Genomic DNA, 19947 nt, shown 5'->3' with positions numbered 1-19947 from the left:
CATTACACTTGCATTCAGTTTCAAACTTTCTGCTTTAAAGTTCATTCACTTTAATGTATTGGTTTAACTGCACAAGACATTTAGCTCCTCAAAATTGCATGAGAACTAGATCATGCATATTCTGCATCCTATTTCTCTAATCCCATTAACCAACCTTCTTCACATTTTATTTCACTTTTTCTCATTGTTCTCAAGCCTTCAACAATTCCTAACCCAATGACTCAAATGTCAAGAAGGGTGGTCAAGAAGGCTTTCAGTACATTGGGCTTCATCAGTCAGAGTATTGAGTATAGGAGTTGGGATGTTATGTTACAGTTGTACAAGACATTGGTGAAACTGCATTTGGAGTATTTTGTTCAACCTGCCATTGGAAAGATGTTGTTAAACTGGAAAGAGCACAGAGAAGATTTACAACAATGTTGCCAAGACTTGAGGGTCTGAGCTACAGGGAGAGGTTGGGCAGGCTAGGATTTTATTCTGGATTGCACGCAATAAATGTTTTTCACTGTACCTCGGTACACATGACAATGAACTAAACTAAACTTATTCTTTGGAGCACAGGAAGATGGGGATCTGATCTTAGGGATGTGTTCAAGATCATGAGGGGAATTGACAGATTAATTCACAGTATCATTTACCCAGAATCTACCACAAAATTACATCATTATTCTCTGAAGATAGTGGTCTCTTCTCACAACAGTGGCATGTCAAGGAGAGAGAATATAATATTCCACTCTTGGAAAGCTAATCAGCATTCTATGTCCTTACACAAAGGCAGCTGAAGGAATTGAAGCTAGAGGCAGATGGTATTCTGTCACAACACACTGGTGCTTTAACAGATTATGCAAACAGTGCCAAACGAACACTCTGCCTGACCGATCCTAACGAGGTAAAATCTGCCTTTTCAATCAATCTGGTTACTTGCCTGTAACATCAGCTCTACAAGCGACTGAATATCCTGCAACAAGAACTCCCGATGGGCCGTGTGCTGCTGCCGCACCACGGCACCAGGCCTGGTTCACTCTCCGCAGAACCGGGGAACCCGCCCGGTGTGGGAGCCTCGCCCACGGCTCATCTCCTGCTCACGCCCGAAGACCGGGAATCGTCAGATGGAGGGAGTCGGTGACAGCAGCGGACACTGGAAAAAAGGGCCGGTAAGGAGAACCAGGGATCTTACCTTCAGCGACCTCAAGGTCGGCTACCGGAGGCGTCCCCGGAGCCCGAGGGCTGAAGGCTAAAGGCTGGGCGAGAGGGACGACGGTTTGCTTGCGATCCCGATGGAGGAGAGCGTTGCAACGGGCCTTTGTGACCAGCTGTAGCTGGGAAATGGCGGCAAAACCTGGCAACTCTTGCATGTGGACTCAGTGGGCTGTTTCTATGCATTCGGTACTTAATTGAGGATTGCACTTATGTATGGCAATAATCTTACTGATCTGTATACAAAAAAAAATCAATGCATACGTGACAATAAAAAAGAACCATTGAACTTAAAGAGCAGTATCCCACCCTATTCAAGTAGACCAAAAAGAACATAAGGCAGGGATAATAATAGTGGTGTTCACTGCTGATGACCAAGCAGGCACTTGGTGGAAGAGGAAAGACGTCCTCGGGCTGAGTTCTGTCGGAGAACAGGTGGTGAAATGTTCCAGCCCTGGGCTTTATAAGAACAATTGCAAGACATTTTTAATTGATCTTCAAACGAACAAAACTTTGAACCGTCTTTTTTTTTTAAAACAGCAACAACTGCAGATACTGGAAATCTAAAATAAAAACAGAAAATAAACGTTATGTTTTCTGAAAACAAACAGAAAATGCAGGATGTTCTCAGCAAGTTAGGCCACATCCGTGTGAAGAGAAACAGAAGTAACTTTCAAGGTGAACCATTTTTTTTTGTTTTACTGTCAGCAGCTCAAGTCCACTCTGTCAATCAATGAGATTATGCAGGTCTGAATGCAAACTTTGATAGTTTTGTTCAGCTATCAGCAGGTGACCTCAACTTTGAAATGTTCTACTGGGAGATACTGAAATAAAAGGGTCACTCTTTTAAAAATAATGGGCCACTCGTTTAGGATGGATGAGGTGAAATTCAAGAGTCAGGGGTGTTTAATTGCCACATGTATCGAAGACAGAAGAACAATGAAATTCTTACTTGCAGCAGCATAACTGGTGTGTAACACATTACTCATGGATAATATATAATAAACTAAATTTCAATAAATAACTCCAGAACTCACACAAAAAGAGCTCAAAGCCGTTTTTACAACCAAAGAGAGCATATAGTTGATAGGTTAGTGTCGTGTAGTGTTCATGAGCCTGATAGTTGTTTGGAAGAAAGTTATCTAGAACCTAGTGGTCATGGTTTTCCGAGTCCTGTAACTTTTTCTCGACGGTGGAAGTGAAATGAGAGCATGACCAGGGTAGTGTGGACCTTTTTGAGACAGCACTTGCGAGAGATACCATCTGTCGTGGGGAAGTTAGTACATGTGATGGACCAGGTGATGTCCACCACTGTCTGTAATCTTCTTCGTTCCAGGATGGTCGCGTCGCCATACCAGGCCGTGATGCAACCAGCCAATATGCTCTTTCACCAAAGTTAGTGGAAGCAGAGTCATGGAATAGGTTTAAAGGCAGAGGCAGGCAGGCGTTGGTAGGCAAGGGGTTCAGATGTTGCTTGGGATAGGTAAAAATGGTGAGTTGAAGTTACAATCAGATCATAACCTATTCCAATTCAATGGCAGAGTCAACTATCGAGGCTGTATAGCCAAATTCTGCTACTAATTTATCTGTTTGTATGCAAAATTGCACAGCTGTTTCCAGCATCAAAGTTCCAGATTTCCACTACCTACCATGTGAAGAAATGCTTCTTAACTTCAATGCCCTGGCACTAGTTTTAAAGTTAAAGTTTCTTGTTCCAATCTCTCCCAGAGGAGAGAAAGTATTTTTTATTCATTTAACAACTTATTTAAATTACTATAATTGCCATTGTGCTTCCTATAACTACAAAGGCATTTTTTAAAATCACACGATTAACACACTGACCACTTGATCGATAAATTATTCACCAGGATTGCACACTTTTCAAAACATCAGATTAGCAGGTTACTGGAGGGTGGGAAATTAATGATGGAAGTATCCCTTTACCCCGAAAATCTTGTTGTCCAGGGAATAATGAAGGTAATTTTGCGCATGGGTGCAAATATTTTACAGCCAGGTGCGAAAACAGCATGTGCAATCTTTCAGAGAATTTCCTCAGGACTTGGCAAGAAAGGTTGGCAGTCCTTCAAAAAACAATCCTAATAAGATGACATAAGGAGATAAATACACAGAGTCACGCAAACATCAGCGTGAAGCAGGAAAGCTTCCATATTCTTAAAGGGGCACTTATTGGTTCGGAGTTGATTTTTACATTTGTTTTGTTTGTTTTAACATCAGAAGCATAAGTTTACTTATAACTTAAGTGACATGCATTTTTCCCCCAGTCGCCATGCATCATATCCCCCACTTCGCAATATTTTATCCTTCATCTCCACTAAGGTCCCCAAGTGTAAAACTATTCACCCAACAAGTGGCGCTGTACAAGAGCAGCCTTGCCAACAGTCTGCCTCGTCCTTTTCTTCTTTTGTTGTTTTTAGTCTATTGTTAAATGTATGTTTTAGTGTATCTTTAGTTTTGCATTATGTGGGAGGCGAGGGGAAACTTTTTTTGACCATTTCCTCAACAGAGATGCAACTTTTATGTATCGTATCTCCTTCTGCACAGCTGTCTAACATCGTGGAGCTGGTGGCCTCTTGCTGGGGATCAACTTCGGGAGCTCCAACCGCCGGAGCTTGCGGTTATTAACGTCGTGCAGCTCGCGGTCCCTTGGTTAGGGACCGACTTCCAGAGCTCCAAGCCACAGGAGCTTCAACCGCCCCGATCGCAGGAGCTTCGATCGCCGGCTGCGGGAGCTTCGATCGCCCCGACAGCGGATGGTTTGACTGCCCCGACTGCAGGAGAATAAGGAGGAAAGAAGATAAGACTTTATTGCCTTCCATCATAGTGAGGAATGTGGGGGAGCCTTTGTGGTGGATGTTTACGTCAACTTTTATGTAATTGTGTGTCTTGTTGCTTTTTTGTTATGACTGTATGGCAAATCAAATTCCTTGTATGTTTTTACATATTTGGCTAATAAATTAATTACAATTACAACAGTGCTGAAATGGTGAGGGCCGAGAGCTTTAGGTTCGTAGCTGTAAATATCACCAAAGATGTGTCCTTGTCCAACCACATTCACACTATGGTCAAGAAACCACAACAATCGCACTCCTTCCTCAAAAGGCTGAGGAGACCCAAATGACCAGATGGTTGGTGTGGACATTGTTGGCCGAAGTGTCTGTTTCTATGTTGCAGCTCGAAAAGTAAGTTTTAGCTTTGAGAGCTCCTTAGAACCTAGTGATGGTCAATCAGCCAAATTGCTGCTCACGGCAAATCACATTTTGTTTGACGTTGCTGCCTTAATTTGCCTTGTGAAATTCAGCTATGTTAGTAGAACCATATGAAACACATGTTGCGATTGTCTGAATCACTGATGACCCTTTTTTTTCCTCTTATGGTAACAAACCGGCCGGCCTGGTCCAGTGTACGGGCCCTCTCGCAGCTCTCGTTCACCCCATTATAGCTAATACTTTCTGACATTACACATAGCACCAACTCACCCCACTGCACAGATACAAGTGTTGTACCCCAGGTGAAACCTACAACACCTGAAACCACAACTTGGCGGGTGGCGTTAAAATTAATGCTGCACAGGTTCAGAATCATGCCCAAGTCTCCTTTTGCATTACCTGAGCTAAGAACCTAGGATACAGGGAGTGAAAACTAGAAGGTGGTGGACAGGAAGCCTGAACTCTCCACCACATTCCCCTTCAGACTCACTTCCCTCCCCAAGCCACATCAGACATGCCATACTGTGCACCTTCTGTCTCTGAACCGCAAACCCACTGTGGTCTCTTCTAGTGACCTTCCTCACAAACACTGCCCCATCTCCCTCCATCGTACCTTTCAAGATTCTATTCATGCTTTCTTGCCCATAAAGCTTCTATGTGCCAAAGCACAAAGATTCCACTGGGGCCAACTGGTCAATACCACATCCCATTCTCTTATCTCACTGTTTGAATGAATTCTTATGCTGCCTTTGTTTTACCCACTCTTATGAGGGAATTAATCTGTTGTACTCGTTTCTCAAATGCAATTCCACTTCAACTCATTTTTTCTTCATCTTTACTGTTTAAGATCTGCTTTCAGGGGTCCAATTCCTTAAAATCCATTCTATCAAATACTTTCATGACCTTTAGCTTAAAAAAAATATTTTTTTCCCTGTAGAGCCCCAGTTTGCTCAATCCATACTGATAATTGCTTGCTCTGTCCAATGCTGCAATGCTCTGTTGTATTATGGAGACCAATAAAGCATGGAGTGGTATCTCAAGCCTTCAGTTCTGCTCAAAGTCAATTATCCCCACGTTGCTACCATGCTTCCAGGCACAAAAAAAAAGCAATCTGTTAAGATCTTTAAATTATTTTGGACCTAGGAAAAGTACCAAAAAATCTAGATTTAAGGAATGACAGATGCTGGTTCATAAAAGTACACAAAAAAGTTTGAAGGGTCCTGACCTGAAATGTCACTTGTCAGTGTTTTCCAGAGATGCTGCCAGACCTGCTGAGTTACTCCAGCACTTTTATCTTTTCAAATAAATCTAAATAAGATTAGTTAAGTTTCATATCGTACGTGTGCAAATAGAATCCAAGCAACATTAGCCTGAAACATTTTGTTGCATTTCATACATAATTTGACTGGACTATGTCAAAAAGCAAATACAACGGCAAAAAGCAACTGCAGATAACAGTAAGTTAAGCAACAGTTAGATGAGAATGGGTGGTTAGACGGGCATAAACAGGCAAAACATTTACAGATGGAATTCAATGTGCTGGAGTGTGTCATTTCTCCCTCTCTCACACACGCATGAACATACACTTAGAAACACTCTAACCCTGTGCAACAGGAAATTTGAACCAAATCCTAGTCCTATGCAACATTTTAAGATATGACTTCATTTCATATCTTTAAGGAATTTGTTTTTCTTTAAAAAGGGATAAAGATACCAGTATCTTTACCAGTATTCAATAGCTGAAAACAAATGATTCAAACTATTTAAGTTACAACTGTTTAGCTCTTGCCTCTGTGATTAGGGCGGCACGGTGGCGCAGCGGTAGAGTTGCTGCCTTACAGCGAATGCAGCGCCGGAGACTCAGGTTCGATCCTGACTACGGGCGCCGTCTGTACGGAGTTTGTATGTTCTCCCCGTGACCTGCGTGGGTTTTCTCCGAGATCTTCGGTTTCCTCCCACACTCCAAAGACCTACAGGTATGTAGGTTAATTGACTGGGTAAATGTAAACAATGTCCCTAGTGTGTGTAGGATAGTGTTAATGTGCAGGGATCGCTGGGCGGCACGAAGGGCCTGTTTCCACTCTGTATCTCTAAATCTAAAAAAAAATCAAAATCTAAATAATTATGACACAGATTCATTGAGCACAATGTAAACAATGACTATCTTAATGTCACACCCAGAATTGTACACACTATCTTATAGAGGAAATAGATATACTGCTCTTAAACCTAAAATATACTAATAATTGCTTTAGAGCACCATATATATGTCTTGACTTTTTCAACATGATTGTATTGTTAAAGCTGCCATTGCACAATGGGTGATTAGTAGAACAGGATGGAAAATATAAACAGTTAGCAATGTTCAGATAAAAACACATACTCCCTGGCAGGGTCTGCCAATGCCTGTGGGGTCTCCCGGTTGCTAACCATTTTAGCTCCCCTTCCCATTCCCACACTAACCTTTTGGTCCAGAGCCTCCTCCATACCCAGAGTGAAGCCACATGTAAACTGGAAGAATAGCACCTCGTATTGTGCTTGGGTTGCTTACAAACTAATGGTAGGAACATTGAATTTGCCAATTTTAGATAACTAACCCCCACCCCCTTTCCATCCCTAACCCCTCCCCTCATTCCCCTTCCTTGTGCCTCAACTGGATTCACTTCCGTTTCTCCTCCTCCACCATCCCCTTCCACCGAATTTCTTTCCTCTGCTTTGTAATTAGCACCACATCTCACACTTTTTGTTTTTTGATCTCTGGCCTTTATCCAACCATCTGCTTATCAATAAATCCCCCTCACCTGCATCTACCATTCACTTGCCAGGTTTTGTCATGCCCCCATCTCTCTACCAGCTTTCTTCCCCCACCCACCCACAATCAGTCTGAAAGGTTCTGTCCCAAAACATCTTCTATGTTCTCCAGAGATGTTGCCCAATTCACTGAGTTACGCCAGCACTTTGTGTCTTTTTTTTGTAAACCAGCATCAGCAGTTCCTTATGTCTCTACTCTCCAGCAACACTGCTCACACTAACATCATTAACCATCATTAATAACAGGATAAAAATCATAAGGCATTTTTTCTTGATATAAGAGGTTCGCAGTCAAAATTAAAAACTGAGAGCGATGTCACATTTTTTACAAAACACCACACGGTACTATTTTTTTCCCTCTATTAACTATCTACTACTGAACATTGATATGTATCTGAATTTGGTCTCATTTTAATCAAGAATGTTTATGTTAGGATTCAAACTGCAGTTTATCAAAGAAAAATAAAATAGATGTTCACCTACATACAACAGGTTCAACTAACACAGCTACTGCCTCACAGGGCCAGAGACCCAGATTCAAATCGGACCTTGTGCTCTCTGTGTGGAGTTTACAAGTTCACTTTGTAAATGTGTGAGTTTCCTCCTCATGATCCAGTTTCCGCCCACAACCCAAAATCATACCATTTTTAATTTTTTTTTAATTGGCCACGGTATATTATCACTAGGGTGTAGTTAAGTGGTGGAATCTTGGGGAAGTTGACGAGGATGTAGGGTTTCAGTTTCAGGGGGAAATGAAATAATGGGATAAACACAAGATTAGTGTAAATGCATGGTTGATTGTCAGCGTGCCGAAGGATCTGGTTCCACATTGCTTCAATGTTCAGGGAGTAATCGTAATGCAAAGAGCACTGTTGGGACGGACAGCTACATAAGAATGAGGTTAAAATACAAAACTGTATTTCGGTTGCAACTTAGTCAAACTCATCAAATACTGCACCACTGGAATATGGCGTGTGTGTGCAGCAGGTCACCCTCATCAAGGGTGGCCTACTGCACACACACCAGAGAGAAAGAGCGAATCAAGATTTTAAAAGGTTGAAATATGAAAAATGTTGTTGGTTGCATCTCCTGAGTATTAGAAGGTGGGGGGAGAGGGTGTGTGGTGGGCATGGATAATGGTATTCTTATAGGTGCGCTGATGGAGTAGATAGTCAAGTCAAGTTGAGTTGGGTGTTATATGCACAAGATGGCGAGTACAGGTACAATCAAAATTTTACTTGTAGCAATCTCAAGGACAGACTCAGACAAAACACAGAAACATAAATTATACATAAATGACACACACAATTTGGGGCGGAGGTAGTGTTGCTGCCTTACAGCGCCGGAGACCCGGGTTCGATCCGGACTATGGGTGCTGTCTGTACGGAGTTTCTACTTTCTCCCCGTGATCACGGGGATTTTCTCCGAGAGCTTCGGTTTCCTCCCACACTCCAAAGACGTATGGGTTTGTAGGTTAATTGGCTTGGGTTTGTATAAGTGTAATTGTCCCTAGCGTGCGTTGGTTTGTGTTAATGTGGGGGATCGCTGGTCGGTGCAGACTCGGTGGGCCGAAGGACCTGTATCCGCACTGTATCTCTAAACTAAACTAAACAATTTCTAAACATAAGAGTTGTGTAAAACAATACAAGACATTAATGCAAAACACAGTGTGGAAATAAAGAAGTCCACCTACGGCAAGAGGTGGGCCATAATGTTCTTGTGTTGAAATGGGATTAGGGCTATGAGAGCTGCTTCAAGTATGTGATGGTTGTGGGAAAGTAGCTGTTCCTGAACCTTCAGGCTTCTGTAACTTCTGTAGCAGCAAGAAGAGAGCACGGCCTGGATAATGGGGATCCTTGATGGTAGATGCTGCCTTCTTGAAGCAACATTCCATGTAAATGCTTTCGATGGAGGGATAAACTGTACCTTGATAAATTGGACTAAGTTCATCATTCACTGCAGCTTCTCCAGTTCCAGTGCATTGGAATGATCATGATGAAATCAATGTAGAATGCAACCAGTAACTACGTAGAGTTTGTTAGCGTATTCAGTGACGTGCCAAAGCTCTTTAAACTTCTAAGAAAGTAGAGGATCTGGCTGCCCTCTTCACATTTACATCTATGTGCTGGGCCTAGGACAGATCACGTGAGATGTTAATGCCCTTCGATTTTGAAGCTGCTAATTATATCCACTACTGACCCATCAATGAAAAAGGGCACTTGGTTTCCTGTATGTTGACCCATCATTGTTTTTCGTGAAGATAGACACAAAAAGCTGGAATAACTCAGTGGGACAGGCAGCTTCTCTGGAGGGTGTGTGTGTGACATGCTGCCTGTCCTGCTGAGTTACTCCAGCTTTTTGTGTCTATCTTCGGTTTAGACCAGCATCTACAGTTCCTTCCTACACATTGTTTTTCATTATTTGGCCAAACCCAGTGGTGTCTATTGCAAATTTATAGATGGCATTGCAACCATGATTAGCCACACAATTTGAAACTATTTATTCTGAAGGATGGTTCTTGAATAAAGGAGCATAAATTTGCAAAAATAAAGTAGGCCACTGAGAAGTGAAATAAGAAAGCATGATTCACACAAAGCTATCAGAAATCTTAAACTCTCCAGCTTTTAATATAAAGACACCTTACAGTTTGAATTAAATAATGGAGACAATGACACTTCAAAAATAATCTAATTGCGACTGTGAATGAACAAAAGTAAATTGCTCATTTATCAAGTTTGTTCTTTGGTATATAGAGTTTGGGAATCAGGTCGACAATCTTGACAGGGATTGTTCAGATTAAAAGTCAATCGAGTTTATTTTTGATTTGATTAAGTAAGAATTTCATTGTTCCGTTTCGGTGCATATGACAATAAAGCACTCTTGGCTCTTATTTTAAAAGAGTAAGTCAATGCAAGAAATACAAACATCATCTCACAAAATCTAACGATTTGGCCAGGCAGCTAGGCATTTCACTTTTCTTTAATAAACTTGCTTGAGAATTTAAATCAAATTAACTTGATCAGTGCAGAGTAAAAATATTACATCAGTCCAAGACATCAATAGACCTGCTGAAGTACAAAACCGCCAATGTATTGAGAAGTGGGTAAATTGTTGGCAACCTCTGCCCCCTTGTGGCCCGACTACAAATGTTTTTTCAGTTAATGCAAATCATTAAAATGTACTGAAGGGTAATGCCACTCAAGTTGCTTAATAACCTGAACTTAATGCTTTCTATGCAGAGAAGCCCAACGGGGCAATGACATCCGTCCCATCACATTTGAATGTGTCTCTTCCCAGGGTCACTGACGCAGAAGTCAGATCACCCCCACGGAAAGCAACTGGCACGCATCCTTAGAGGCTGAAAGGACCAACTATTCACGAACATCTTTAATCTCTCCCTATTCCATTCTGAGGTATCCGCCTGCTTCAAGAAGATCACAACCATCCCAGTGCCGAAGAAAAGCAAGACCTCATGCCTTAACGACTAGCGTCCAGTGGCTTTGGGACTTTAGCTTGATCTGGTATTGTTGTTTAGCATTCCTGATGACTTTGCAAAGGATGCCCAATCATTTGACTGCGGCATGCTATAACAGGCAACAAAGCAAAGTCAGGCATAATTCCTGGCAACAGTGTGACCCACACTGATGAACGTAATGATTCAATCCTCATTTTGAACAGGTCAGTGGAATGGCATCCCCTGCCTTGGATGCACCTGTACCTATGGTCACCATCACAGACATAGGATTCTGGCCTTCCTGACAGTAAACTCACAAAAATGACTGGCCGGGATGGAGTCCCTAGCGATGTCCTCAGAACCTGAACGTATCACTAAAAACCTTTAGCCCCTCCCTACTGCAATCTTAGGTTCCAGCCCCTCCTGAAGCCCACTAGCATCCCAGAGCCAAAGAAAAACAAGATAAGGAATCTGAAGAAGGGTCTTGACCCAAACAGCACCTATTAGAAACATAGAAACAGAAAATAGGTGCAGGAGTAGGCCATTCGGCCCTTCGAGCCTGCACCGCCATTCAATATGATCATGGCTGATCATCCAGCTCAGTAACCTGTACCTACCTTCTCTCCATACCCCCTGATCCCTTTAGCCACAAGGGCCACATCCAACTCCCTCTTAAATATAGCCAATGAACTGGCCTCAACTACCTTCTGTGGCAGAGAATTCCACAGACTCACCACTCTCTGTGTGAAGAAATGTTTTCTCATCTCGGTCCTAAAAGACTTCCCCCTTATCCTTAAGCTGTGACCCCTGGTTTTGGACTCCCCAACATCGGGAACAATCTTCCCGCATCTAGCCTCTCCAACCCCTTAAGAATTTTATATGTTTCTATAAGATCCCCCCTCAGTCTTCTAAATTCCAGCGAGTACAAGCCTAGTCTATCCAGTCTTTCTTCATATGAAAGTCCCGCCATCCCAGGGATCAATCTGGTGAACCTTCTCTGTACTCCCTCTAAGGCAAGAACGTCTTTCCTCAGATTAGGAGACCAAAACTACACACAATACTCCAGGTGCAGTCTCACCAATGCCCTGTACAACTGCAGTAGAACCTCCCTGCTCCTAAACTCAAATCCTCTTGCTATGAATGCCAACATACCATTCGCTTTCTTCACTGCCTGCTGCACCTGCATGCTTGCTTTCAATGACTGGTGCACCATGACACCCAGGTCACATTGCATCTCCCCTTCTTCTAATCGGTCACCATTCAGGTAATACTCTGCTTTCCTGTTCTTCCCGCCAAAGTGGATAACCTCACATTTATCCACATTATATTGCATCTGCCATGCATTTGCCCACTCGCCTAATCTATCCAAGTCACTCTGCAGCCTCCTAGCATCCTCCTCGCAGCTAACACTGCCACCCAGCTTCGTGTCATCCGCAAACTTAGAGATGTTGCATTCAATTCCCTCGTCCAAGTCATTAATATACACTGTAAATAACTGGGGTCCCAGCACTGAGCCTTGCGGTACCCCACTATTGCTTTTCTCCAGAGATGCTGCCTGACCCGCTGAGTTATTCCAGCATTTTATGCCTATATTCAAAAAACAGCACATCATGCCTTAATGATTACAGCCAGGTAGCGCTGACTTTAATGATAGTGATGTCCTTCGAGAAATTGGACATACTGCTTCCAAGACAGCCTTGATCCACAGCAATTTACCTACCGCAATAACAGGTCCAGGGCAAATACCATCCCCCTAGCCCAACACACATCCCTGGAACATCTGGCTAATACACTTCTATTTAGTGACTAAAGCACTGCCTTCAATACAATAATTTGTACCAAATTCTGGACCTTGGACTCTGCATCCTCTGCTTGTAACTGGATCTTTTACTTCCTGACCCACGGATGCAATAAGGATACCCGACATCTCCTCCATGATAATTCTCAGCACAGGTACCCGCAAAAATGTGTTCTTAGCCCCCTCCGAAACTCCCTATACATTCACGACTGTATACTCCCTATACATTCACAACAATTCTGCTCTAACTCCGTTTACAAATGCAGATGGCACCACCATAGTGAACCAGATCTCAAACGACAAACGGAGTATAGGAAGGAGGCAGAGAGCTTGGTAACATGGTTTCAAGACAACAACCTTTCCCTCAACATCAGCAAAGTGAAGGAGTGGCTCGTCGACTTTGGGAAGCGTGGTGGACTACATACCTCTGTCTGTATAAGTGGTGGAGATGGTCAAGAGTTTCAAGATCGTAGATGTACATATATCAGCAGCAAATTGCTGTGCTTCATTCGCACGACGGCCGAGAAAGCACATGCCTCCAATTCCTCAGAAGGCTGAGTAAATTTGGCATGTCTCAAAGGACATGCCAATTTCTACAGAAGCACCATAGAAAGCATCCTATCTGGATGCATCACAGCTTGGTACAGCATGAGAATTGTGAATATAGTCCATTAAGCAAACCACCCATCAGTCTGACACTCAATGCTTCATCGATAAAGCAGCCTCTTCTCTCCTATCCCATTAGACAGAACATACAAAAGTTTGAAAGCAATGTCACCCGATTCCAGTCACCAGCTTCTCTCCCACTTTAATTAGACTCTTGAATGGTTGAATTCCTGATCTCCCATTCTACCTCGTTGGGCCCATTGTATTTTTTAACCTTACTTTCTGCAGTTGTAACACTATATTTTGCATTATATCTCTTTTTTTCTCTTGCATTTCCTTGATGTAATTAAGGATGGTATGACGTGCCTAGATAATGGCCAAAACAAAGCTTTTACTATATTTTTGTACATGGAAAATAAAAGGAAGATGAGATAAAATTAGTCAGTCATGAAAACATCTAACAAAATGCAAAGAGAGAAACTGGTTCCCATGGCAGGAGAGCCAGAGGGCATAGACGTACCATAACACGCAAAAGACCTACAAAGGAGAGGACAGAAGCATTTGGTTTTGATTTCAAATGCACGGACACAAATGTGAAGAAGGATTCAATAGTGGCTTGTAAAAAATATAATTGAATAACTAAAGACAGACACAAAAAGCTGGAGTAACTCAGTGGGACAGGCAGCATCTCTGGAGAGAAGGAATGGGTGACATTTTGGGTCAAGACCCTTCTTCAGACTGGTTAGGGATAAGGGAAACGAGAGATATAGATGATGGCATGGAGAGATAAAGATCAATGAATAAAATATGTGCAAAAAAGTAAAGATGATAAAGGAAACAGGCCATTCTTAGCTGTTTGTAGGGTGAAAGCGAGAAGCTAGTGCGACTTGGATGGGGGAGGGATACACATTTTGTCCGCCTAATTGATTAACTAACTACATTTAAAAAATAAAGATGTGCTGAGCCAAGAAATGGCGGGACTAATCGTGCTTGTCTTTCAAAGAGCACGTACTTGCACTAAGTGTCCAATAATTTCATCCTGTGTTACAGGACTCTGCAGGTAAAGCAAATGTAACAGCTGACAGAACACAACCATCAGGTGGCGCATGGAGTAACTAGTGCACTCCAGGATAGCTCTGTGACCCATTTCTCCTACTGTGAATAACATAGCCTTTACTTGCCCCTTGACTTTCAGAGCAGTGCCAAAACCTTATATTTACCATATTTAAATGAAACATAAATCTTATCGGAATTAACAAAGGAAGCAATTTCCCCACACCCACAATAGTTTAACACTAAATCTATCTCACATTCTTCAAAATTTACTATAGATAGATATTGAATGGTTAGCATGGGCATAGTGGGTTAACAAACCTATTTCTGTTTTGTAAGAATCTATGACTCCATGACAAACTCTAAGAACATAGCAAATAGGAGGAAGAGTGTATGTTAGTCAGTCAAAGTAATGAAAACAGGCCCTTTGGTCCAACTTACCTATGTCGACCAAGATGCCCCATCTACACTCTTCACTCCTACCCGAAATTTAGTTTGTGTCACTCTAAACCTTTCTTATTCACGTACCTGCCCAAATATCTTTTAAATGTTGTTGTAGTACCTGCCTCAACTACCTCCACTGTCAGCTCATTCCATATACTTTGTGTGAAAAAAACCCTGCTCCTCAGATTCCTATTAAATCTTTCCCCTCTCAATTTAAACTAATGTCCTTTTTACTTTATTCCCCCACTCTGGGTAAAAGACTCTGTATTCACCCTATCTTTTCCCCTCATTACCTTATATGCCTCTATACATCTCATACACCTCTATAAGATCACCCAGGACCCTCCTGCGCTCCAGAAAACAAAGTCCTGGCCTGTTCAAATTGCCCCTGTAGCTCAGCCCCTCAAGTCTTGGCAACATCCTCTAAATCTTCTCTGCACTCCTTCCAGCTTAACTACATCCTTCCTGAAGCAGGGTAACCAAAACTGAACATGACACTGCCCTCATCAGTGTCTTGTATAACGGTAACATAACATCTATAGAACATAACATAACATCTATCTTCTATACTCAATATCCTGACTGATAAAGGCCAAAGTACCGAAAGCCTTCTTGACCACCCTATCTAACCATGATGCAATTTTCAGCAAACTATGTACCTGCTTTCCTAGATCCCTCTGCACTACAACACTCTCCAGTGCCTTGCCATTCACTTTGAAGTCTTCCCAAAATGCAACACCTCACACTTATTTGCATTAAACGTGATCAGCCATTCCACCGCCCACTAGTCCAACTCAGCAAGACCCTGCTGTAATTTTTGATAACCATCATTGCTATCTACAATACCACCCACTTTTGTGTCTTCTGCAAACTTACTAATCATACCTTGTACATTCTCATCCAAATCATTGATATAAACCACAAACAGCAATGGGTCCAGCACTGATCCACAAGGCTTTGCATCAGTCACAAGCCTCCAGTCTGAAAAGCAACCCTCTGCTATCACCCTCTGCTTCCTTCCATAAAGCCAATTCTCTGTCCAGTAAGCTAGCCCTTCCTGGACCCCATGGCATCTAGCTTTCCAAAGCAGCATCTTATCAAAGGCTTTGTCGAAGTCCATATAGACAACATCGACAGCTTTGCCCTTCTCAAACCTTTTGGTTACTTCTGGTGCTAACATAGATGGTTCTGTTATATCATAAGATCATGACCTGACTTTGGCTTCAGCATCACTTCCTTGCTAGTTTCCCCATTTCCGTAAGCCTCTGGCACAGTTGAAAACACTTACATCATAAAGAATAACCTAGTACTATGAGTTAGGGACTATTTTAATGAAAACATAAGACATTTGAGTACATCACTGTAAAATTCCAAGACTCCAGGGAAGTTGAGTAAACCTATGCCATATGGTGTGGCAACAGTCAAGCTACTCGTATAACCTATGCGGACCAGGGCAAATAGTGTTAGAACCATTTAAACTCCTTTTCCCTTTAATGAAAATGTCTGTTTTTGTTTACCTGATCGTTCCACAATTAATGTGTGGGAAGGAACTGCAGATGCTTGTTTATAATGAAGTCAGAAACAAAATCTTGGAGTAACTTAGCAAGTCAGGTGGCATCTCTGGAGAAAAGGAATAGGTGACATTTCAGGATCGAATCTCGACCCTAAACGTGACGTCACCTATTCCTTTTCTTCAGAAATGCTGCCTGAACCACTGAGTTATCCAAGCATTGTATGTCTATTCCACACCTAAATCAAATATCAGAGCAGATGTGTTGTGAATTTTTCTTTTGTCACTTACCACAAACTGAACAACATCTTTAGTCTTGTGCTTTGCAGACTTGAAGGAGGCCAGATGAGTGACCACAACAATCTGATACTCAACATGGCCAGACATCATTTTTCCATGGATCTCCTGATAGTCTGGGACCGACAGGTCTATTCCAGTAGTCACATTCTGGATTGTTCTACAATGAGGATAAAATTACAATTAAGGATTCATTGTCAAAAACATTAGGAACATCATTTTTAAAAGGCTCCAGATATACTGTGTGTTCCTCCTATTACACTGCTCAAACAATTTCAATACAAAGTTGAGCTGTTAAGCATCACAGAAGGGCATACAATATGCTTCACTTTGGTTGTTTAAAATAGCACTTTTTCCAGATTTCAACAAAAGATGTAGACTGTAGCATTAAATTCAAATTTTATCTTAACATCTAAACTCACAGCAATAAACTGTGCGGGTGAAAATTCATCATCCCTGCACCTGATGTTTTAAGAAAAAAATTACACCCAAACATCAAAAAAGTTATACTGCCAAAAGATTAATAGTCTCTTTATTTGTGAAAAGTGCAATCTCTTCATTGCCTTAGACAGTTTTATGCTGAATATTATTATCCCAATCTAAACAGATGGTAATAATTGTGTTGTTGAGAAGGATTTGCATTCAATTCTATGGGTTCTGTTGTGCTGTCCAATGCAGGATCCACAGACTCGAGCATATAGAGGGCAGCTGGTGCTTGGCAAGTTGGCTGGGAAGACATTTTGAGATTGTGTGCATTCCCTGTTTAGTTTATTGTCTTGTGTACAGTGAAAAGCTTTTGTTGCGTGCAAACCAGTCAGCGGAAAGACAATACATGATTACAATCAAGCCATTTACAATGTATGGATACATGAGAAGAGAATAGCATTTAGTGCAAGGTAAAGCCAGCAAAGACCGATCAAAGATAGTCCAAAGGTCACCAATAAGGAAGATAGTACTTCAGGATTGCCTCTCTGGTTGGGGTGGGATGATTCAGTTGCCTGATAATAGCTGGGAAGAAACTGTCCCTGAATCTGGAGGTATGCATTTTCACACTTCTATACCTTTTGCCCAATGGGAGAGGAGAGATGAGGGAGTGGCCAGCGTGTGACCCGTCCTTTATTATGCTGCCAGCCATGCCGAGGCAGCGCGAGATATAAATGGAGTCAATGGAAATACCACTTGCACATGGCCTTCCTGTGCTCCACCATAGATTCCAAATGTACAGTCCCTTCCTGCATGTTTCTGCTCAATTCTGAGCAATTACAAACCGTGGCCATGAAAATATTTGCAATTTTTTAAGGGGACTTTGAAAATGTTCTTACAGTATTTTTTTTCTGACTCCTGGAAACTTCCTGCAACAACCACCTTCAGAGTACAGTGTATTTGTAATGAACCTGTTGTCAGGTACAAGCTTGATGTGGTCCATGTGGTTGATCTTAATCTGATCTGTGTTGCTTTAAACACTGGCCTGAGGAGGATACTGACATTGCCTTGCCAATGGATTTAGAGGATTTTGCAGAGAAAGTACAGGTGGCACTTCTCCAGAATTTGCATTCTGTAGGTCATCCACATCTCTGATTCATACAGGACAGGGATCACTGCTGTTTGGGGGACTAGGAGCTTAATTTGAGATCTAGATTGTCATTTTTCTATTCAGTCAGCATAGGGGTGGCAGGCGCAATAAAGCATTTTATTGGGGCGCGTCACAGCATGGTTCGGGAACAGCTCCATACAAGACTGCAAGAATTTGCAGAGAATTGTGGACACGGCCCAGACCATGACACAAACAAACCTCCATTCCATCGACTCCATTTACACTTCACACTGCCTCAGTAAGGCGACCAACATAATCAAGGATGAGTCACACCCTCTTCTCTCCTCTCCCATCAGGCAAGAGGTACGGAAGTGTGAAATCGCACCCGTCCAGATTGAGGGACAGTTTCTTCCCAGCTGTTATCAGGCAACTGAACCATCCTTCCCACAACCAGAGGGCAGTCCTGAAGTACTATCTACCTCACTGGAGACCCTCCAGACGATGGTGTAGTGGTGGAGCTACTGCCTTACAGTGCTAGAGACCTGGGTTTGATCCTGACTATGGGTGCTTGTCTGTACGGAGTTTGTACGTTCTCACCTTGAGCTGCATGGGTTTTCTCCGAGATCTTCGCTTTCCTCCCACTCTCCAAAGATGTACAGGTTTGTAGGTTAATTGGCTTGGTATAAAATGTAAAATTGCCCCTAGTGTGTGTAGGGTAGTATGGGAATCGCTGGTCAGTGTGGACTCAGTGGGCCGAAGGACCCGTTTCCATGCTGTATCTCTAACTAAACTTTATTCACGTTATTCTCTTTATCAAGTTTCTGTACATTGTGGATGGCTCAATTGTAATCATGTATTGTTGCTGACTGGTTGGCACGCAACAAAAGTCTTTCACTGTACCTCGGTACACATGACAATAAACTAAACTCAAACATGCAAACTAGGCACAGCAATAGGACCACTGTTAAACCATGCAAACCCAGACTAAAATGGGATTGCAAGGAATCTCACACCTTATTTGTTCCAGAGACAGCTCAAGAGTCGAGTGTTTTATTGTCAAATGTTCCAGATAGAACAATGAAATTCTTACTTGCAGCAGCACAACAGAATATGTAAACATTGTACACTGTAAACAATATAATAAACGAGTTCAGTGTGCATATGTACACATACTCACAAATACAAACATGTATATATGTACACGTACACACAAAAAACAAACAATAATAGTGCAATAACAATAATAGTCTATGTAGTTCAGAGCTTCTTTGAGGTTATAGTGTTTAATAGCCGAATGGCTGTAGGGAAGAAGCTGTTTCTGAGGCTCAGAAGATTGATTAAAATTTCAAGTTTATTCTTGCACCAACATGAAAACTCAGTGTAAATGCTCAATTAGTAAAACTTTCTCAATACAAAACCCAGAAGATCGCCCCCCTATGGTAACAATGTGATTTTTTTCTAATTAAGACAGGCCATCCTTTGGCCTTAGCGAATGGTCAGGAATATTATAGGAAACAGTTGTTGTGTACACAATAGACGAGTGTACACTGGAGTGACCGTGTCCAATGGCAAAACAACTTCATTGCATTCACGAATACATGTCAAACATCAACCCCTGTCCTCCCAGAGTGAACTTTGAACGGTGCATTAAAATTGCATCGAGGCTTCACAATACCGACTGCTTTATCAATAGCCTGGATCAGCTGTGACAAGTGGCGAGGACGAAGGGTTTGCATGCAGCGGCGGCGGCGGCTGTGTGCGGTGGAGGGAGGACTCGGCGAAAGGCGGGGTCGGTGCGGCTACACCACACACCGCCTCCATTGCCCTTACCTGGATGTGATCAACCCTTCTGACATGTTAGCGGTGAACTGGAGACACGATGGGAGGGAGGGATAATGTTACTGCCGGAGACGGGCGGCGCTGGAATAGGTTCTGCAGTTGCTCCACAGCCTGTGCGAGTCACGGGACGCGGCGAGCGAAGCCCAGCCCAGCCCAGTCTGTGCACCAACTCAGCTC

At 42.4% G+C, this 19947-nt stretch overlaps 1 protein-coding gene across 1 annotated transcript in view; it reads right to left on the bottom strand.

Moving 5' to 3' along the window:
• Positions 1–19790, bottom strand: part of hs1bp3 (HCLS1 binding protein 3) — a 64683-nt gene extending 44893 nt beyond the window's left edge. The window contains exons 1-2 of the mRNA XM_078399333.1: positions 19762–19790; positions 16392–16557 (exon numbers count right to left, since the gene is read on the bottom strand). Of these exons, the coding sequence (XP_078255459.1) occupies positions 16392–16557; positions 19762–19787 (192 nt within the window). The 5' untranslated portion in view covers positions 19788–19790. The remainder of the gene's footprint in view (positions 1–16391; positions 16558–19761) is intronic.
• Between the last annotated feature and the right edge of the window lie 157 nt (positions 19791–19947).

Source organism: Rhinoraja longicauda, chromosome 5 (assembly GCF_053455715.1).
Source record: "Rhinoraja longicauda isolate Sanriku21f chromosome 5, sRhiLon1.1, whole genome shotgun sequence".
In the NCBI taxonomy this organism is placed as follows: domain Eukaryota; kingdom Metazoa; phylum Chordata; class Chondrichthyes; order Rajiformes; family Arhynchobatidae; genus Rhinoraja; species Rhinoraja longicauda.
Note: the sequence above shows the minus strand (reverse complement) of the source record. Positions and strands in the feature narration are given on the sequence as shown.